The sequence below is a fragment of the Ornithodoros turicata genome, chromosome 6 (assembly GCF_037126465.1).
Source record: "Ornithodoros turicata isolate Travis chromosome 6, ASM3712646v1, whole genome shotgun sequence".
Taxonomy (NCBI): Eukaryota; Metazoa; Arthropoda; class Arachnida; order Ixodida; family Argasidae; genus Ornithodoros; species Ornithodoros turicata.
Genome location: NC_088206.1, coordinates 72,363,593 through 72,369,820, shown reverse-complemented (window position 1 = coordinate 72,369,820; position 6,228 = coordinate 72,363,593). Strand labels below are relative to the sequence as shown.

At 45.2% G+C, this 6,228-nt stretch overlaps 1 protein-coding gene across 3 annotated transcripts in view; it reads left to right on the top strand.

Annotated features, from left to right (window-relative positions):
- Positions 1-1,947: 1,947 nt before the first annotated feature.
- LOC135397302 (SPARC-related modular calcium-binding protein 2-like) overlaps positions 1,948-6,228 on the top strand; it is a 65,709-nt gene continuing 61,428 nt past the window's right edge. For all 3 annotated transcript variants that reach the window (XM_064628783.1, XM_064628782.1, XM_064628781.1), the window contains exon 1: positions 1,948-2,265. In XM_064628783.1, coding sequence (XP_064484853.1) covers positions 2,173-2,265 — 93 coding nt within the window. In that variant the 5' untranslated portion in view covers positions 1,948-2,172. The remainder of the gene's footprint in view (positions 2,266-6,228) is intronic.

Sequence of the window (6,228 nt, the reverse complement as noted above, 5' to 3'; positions counted from 1 at the left end):
GCTTTCACAAAAGCACCATCCAGAAAGCGCAGTGAAACTATAGAGAATCTATAGTGAAACGAAACTCCTACGAGGAGGAACATTTTAGTCTACTTGTCGCCCGCTAGATGGAGCCGGCTCTCCTATCCGGACTATAAACGGGTCAGCGTTATTTGCATACCTGCGCATGTAAGCCACCGCAACACGCATATACGTTTAGCTGTCACCCGAATATGCGTGCAGATTAACTTCCCTGTTCATTACTTGTTTTCGTTCAATTCTCGTTTTGTCTGCAATGAAGATGCAGAACACCTCGCGCACGTGCAAGACTGACTTTAAATTGTGAAACACTTTTATTTCTTCCGGTTTCAAAAAGACGAGGAATGCCGGAAGGATCGAGCACGAAGAGTACTTAGGAAAGATTATAGAGTTGGAATTTGTGATCATCCGAATGACGTCGCCTAGTAGACTTCCGATTTAAAATTACGTGCCTGTCTACAGTGCTCTGAGAACCATATACTTTCGGTATCCGCGGAACCCCATAATGTGCGAATATGACCTCCCAAAGTGCGGGTACACCTTCTCATTGGCATTGTCAGGTCACGTGACACAGCAAGAGGGCTATCTTCTTTTCATGCCTGTATAACGTAATGTACGCCTGGTAATGCCCTGGAAGTCGTCGAGTGCCGGTGGTGGGATTCAAACACTCACCTCTGATCATTACTTGGGCGTTGGTGAGGCGTAAACTCACTGTTATCCCAATTGTTGTTTGTTCAACCTCTCCAATTTACGTTGCTCCGGGGGTCTGTTCTTTCTTCTTTTTTTCTCTCTCTCTTTTTATAGAGCGAAATTAAGTGGCTAATCATATATGACGCTTCATCCATCACATGAGTATTGAGTGTGTTCCGAATAACGTGCCATATTTGCATCCTGCCAAAGAGAAGGAATTTATTGATTAACCTTATTAATTTTGTATCAATACGCGTAATATTGTTAATGCCCACAGATCTGCTGAGCGAAAGCGGCGTACAATTAAATGGAAGCAAATTAGGCAATTAAAGTGTAACCGTTAGGCGTGCAGATGGTGTAGATAGGCGATAGAACACCCAATGTCAACGAGTCAGTGCCATGCAGCGAGAGGGGTTGTGTGAATGGAGCTCGCCAAGGCTCGTTTGTTTATCTGTTCTAAACACCCAATCTTCACCGAAATAAAGCAACGACAATAACATTCAAGTGTTATTTTTAGATCTCGGAGCTTGCTTACTTCTATACACTTTACTACGATGTGCGATGCTTACACTTTGCTGCGTTACACGCAACTCTACTCAATATTTTACTACGATATACACTAATTTATCATATATGTACTTCGAGAAACCTAACCGCGGGGATGTAATAGATAATAGATAGAAATAATAGATAATAGAAATAACAGAGAGAAAGATAACCGCGGGGCTGTAATAGATAATAGATAGAAATAATAGATAATAGAAATAACAGAGAGAAAGATAACCGCGGGGCTGTAATAGATAACCATATTTCTATATACATTAGAGAGTTTTAGTACATCGTACGCTATCGCTTTTGCATACGTAAGGGATAGCGTTGGTGGTTCCGCGCGACCGCGCAAGACACAAGCAGAGCTTTGCGCATTGCCCAGAACCATCACGCTATCCGTTACGTGCGCAAAAGGCGACTGCGTACGTTATACTAAGATACACTATTATCTGCTCTATCCTGCTGGGTTACTCTCGCGTGTATTTCAAACAGCAGAGTTTCTACGTCGGTAACTCGAACGGATACATCCGCGTCAGCTCGCACTTCCAGTTACGTATTACCGCCCCTCGTTTAAATCTCTTCCTCTTGCCACACGCAAAAAATGGTGACGTCTTTCCTCCTCCTCCCGTTTCCCCCGCTGCGAGGGAGCAGAAAAAAGAGCGAGGAGCAAAAGCTCCCACAACTCGCGCGCCGAGTATCATGAACAGTTGAGCAGTGGGAGCGCAGCTCGAGCAGAAAGTTGCCGGCAAAAGATACGATGTGGAGTGGAACGGGTGACCACGATTCCGTTCGCCGAAGTGACGTTGACTTAATACGGTGACGTTCGGGCGGTGACTACGCTCGTTTGTGCTCGTGGTGACTTTGTTTGTTCCCCCTTTGGAATAGTGTTTTGATATAAGACTTCACGTTGAAAGTATGGAGATGAAATATGAATCAACGTTCGCCGTGCGGTGGGGTTGTATTTTCTGCTGCGCCTTTGCGGTGACGTTGGTGGTCGTGTCTGGTCAGGTAAGTTTGTTTCATTTTCGTTTCCTCAGCCGTTCAGTTCAGATAAAGGTAAAATACAGCAATGGGGCGATTCCACGGCGTTACTTTCAGCATTCTACTGCTCCAAAGTATCCCTTCGGTAAAACATTGGTGGGAGAAATTGGAAACGAAGTAGAACATACTGAGCACATACTCGATATCATAGAATGAGGTTGCGGAACTCCGTGGAACATATGTTCACTTTTTACTCCGTGTTAACGCCGCGAAGCAAATGTGGCTATGAGCGACGTATGGATGGGGACAGGAGGAAAGATTGGGGGTCCTGGGCCGACTTCATGGAAAGCTATGCCGACATCCGTCCGGAAAGTGTGACAGAAAGCCCAGGGAAAACCTGAGACAGCACAGTCGGTGGTAGGACTCGAACCCACCACCTCCAGCGCGACCTTAGAGGTATCACCACTCCATGGTCATGCCACTGGTGTGGAACATGGTCAGTGTTTTTGGACAGTGTATAGCTGTAGAAGACAGAGAGTCGTCCCTGAGGTTGCTCCGTTTGCTACTCCGTGTTTCTTCAGCGTGAATGTTTAATGGTTTAGCCAGTTAATTGATACTGTATTGGATGAATCATTCTTCCGTTCAGTCCCCAGAGGGCGCTGACACAATGCTATAGTACTCGACTCAGAAATTAGGGTGACAGGGTTATGTATTTGCCTTTTCCGGCATGTACAGTCAGGTAGAGTTGTATTGAAAGCAACTATAGGGCACCAATATCACGTGGTGAGCAAAAGAGGTACACTATGGAGATAGATACACAGCCACTTTACTCCGTGTGTGGAGCTTAGTTCGAGTCGTTTTCTTTTTTCTTTTTGAGTATTTATTTTATTTGAAGAATACCAATGAGCTGTACCGGTGTTGTATGTGGTGTCATTTACTCTTTTAAGGGTAGCTTTAGTTAGGAGCCAGTAGTTTGCTGGAGGCCCTTGCGGCACTTACGGTAATGGAAATAAAGAACTGACACTGTAGGGAAGTTATTGGGGCACCAAGAGGGAAAGGCATCCGATGACGATGTATATATATATATGTATTTGTTACTGGTTTCCGTAAATCAGCCCGGGGACGTCAGCAGAAGGGCGGTACAAGTTGCCACGGTGCACGTCATCCACCTGAGGCACGGTGTTCCGTAACGTGACTTGAAACCTTCGATCGTTATATTTGAGAGAAAGAAGAAGCGATGGACGCCCACGCGCAGGGTGGCCAACCGAAAAACTTACGGGTCCCGTTCCGATTCAGTCCCGCAGCGCAGAAATAACGGTTCGAACCGGTATATGTTCGGGTTTATAACGGTTCAGCGCATTGCAGAAAAAGTTGTGCCAACATTCTCTGGTAATGCGCTGGAGTGCACGGGACAGGATGCAAACTTTTCTACGAACGGTGAACATGTTATAACATGCTATAGCAGTATGGGAGTTGATGACAACGCAAGCAGGAGAAGCAAAGTAAGGTGTTAGTAAAATAATGAGTACATACATCTTTTGTTAGTATAGTACACTGGCTACTGGCTATAGTACACTGGGGGGCTTTAAGGGATTCAAACCCCCTAAACCCCAGTTCGGAAAAAAATGGCGCTTCAGTTCAGGTTCCGCACGCTGCCCACGAGAACCCTGTTCTATGGGTTTTTGGTCACACACCATGACTTGGTCAGGTTTCGATCCTATCGTCTTATTGGCTGACTGCCACCCACGCAAGTGGACAACAACAACAACACACGAGCAAAAGCAACGTGACACAGCAGATGTCTACCCACGAGAAAGTAAACATACTCTTGCACTCACATTAAGAGCACTATTGCACACACTGACGCTTATCTGTCACTTTCCCCGGCAGTGAACCCTCTCTCGCAAGGCCTGTTACTGACGTCAGAGGTGCTGTAATATGCTATTTGCACCTTCAAAAGCATTACAGAGGGGGAGTGGGTGACTACTTACGATGACAAGGAAAATGTCACAGTTGATACACATAAACGAAGATGAAAGGTGGTTAGTCCTTACTCGTTTTTGCTACGAATTAATTTAAGAACGCATTAGTCCTGTAATGTGGCATCGAGTCTTTGTAATAAACACCAGAAGAAATGTACGATGGTACTGCGAGGCTGTGTTCTTTTAAGGTGGGTTTTCGAAAGCATACGATTGATTGACTGATTTGTAAAAGAAAAAAAAAATGGAGATGTTAGCATACGAAATGGAAAAGACACAACCTTCTCATTTGTACAGCGTTGTGGTAAACGTCTCGGAAGGTTACGTAGCCTTCATTGACGAGGTGTTTGCTGTTCAATTCGATATACATCTTTTCTCACCAGCAAAAGAAGAAGGAAAAAAAAACACACACTAGGCAACATACTGGGCTTGCAGAGAAGGTGAATGAAAAATGCCTAGCGATACAGATAAAATGGTCAAGAGCGACGTTGTGTTTACGTCTGCAGGGAGTTCAAGCTACTCGAGCGAGTCCGCTGACGAAGGAGAAAGAGAGAGAGAGAGAATAGGCATTTTGTCGCTGAGGAAAACAAGACAGATATGTAGTGCGTGGGATACATGGGCGACGACCGGACTTATCGGGTGCGAGATTATAAGAAACAACATCTGCGGAGGTAAACCAGGCAGAGAACAACCTTGAAGAGAGGAACGTGACCTTATAACTGAGGTAAATAAATAAAAATAATCCGCGTTAACACCGCGAAGCAATTGTAGCTATACAGCCGTGTACAGGACGTTGAATGGCGCAGAACGGAAAGCAGGAAGCAAGAGGAGACAAGAGGGTCAGTGTGCCTCCTGGACCGACTTCGCTGGGAACTGAATTTCCTTTATCTGTGTGGAAAGGTTGCCCGAAAGCGGAAGGGGAACCCCAGAGCCAGAGGTGGGGTTCGAGCCCACCAACTCCCAGTGGTTAGCCTGAGTTTGAAGCTACATACCGCCAAGGAACGCATGTTGTGTCCAGCATCCGCTCATATATTAAAGGATCACTGAGTTTGCCCCCCCCCCCCCCCCCGTCAAATTTCTTTCCTTCACCTTTCAAAAAGCCTCCACTCTTGGAAAGAGCGAACTGGAGAATGAGGGAAGGAAGAGGGTACGCCGTGACGCAGCTTATTCCCCTAGCACGTGACTCGTGACGTAAAGACGTGACAGAGAAGAAAGGATAGAGGACTTTTCGACGTCACGCGAGGCGACTGTACGGTGACTCGTGATTGGACAGATTGATGAATCGGACAGGGTATCGAGCCACGTTAAATGATCACCTCATTGCTCATTTGATAACAGTGATTATAATAATAGTAAGCAGCCATAAGAAAAGTGAATAATAGGAACACTTGAAATACACATGTATCGCAGCATTTTTCGAAATAGTGCATATCTAAGTATCACATCTTGTGTTCTTATGGTCAGTTAGAACGGGTGACCATTACACGTGCTTCGCGTTTGATGTTTCTGCAACATATTGGTGGTCTGATATATTTGGTACCGTGGAAAATATTTGGCACACAAATTGAACGGTGCGATCTTACCCACCCAGTTTGACGAAGCCATCGGTCAAAACATGACGGCTGAAAAAAAAAAGAACTGAAGAAAGAAGAAACTGAGAAGAAAGGAACCGTAACCTGCACTTGTGTATGCGCTGCAGGTGGCAGAATAATTTAGACCTCGTGAGGTCCAGTAAAGTAAAGAGAGAGAGCGTCCAATGAACATCACCTCAGGCTCTAATCGTCTACTTTTATTTGTCTTTCCGCGACTTTTCCACACTTCCGTTAAAAGAAGATAAGAGAAGTACCGTTGAAGACGAGGACTTTCTTTTTCTGCCATAGAAAACTATAGCAGCATAATTTTTGTCCATCGAACGTAAACTAATCAGATAATATTTGTCCCGCGAAGCCCGGATGTGGGTGACATTAATGTGACGATTTTCTCACGAGATAACGAAATCTTCAGATTACTG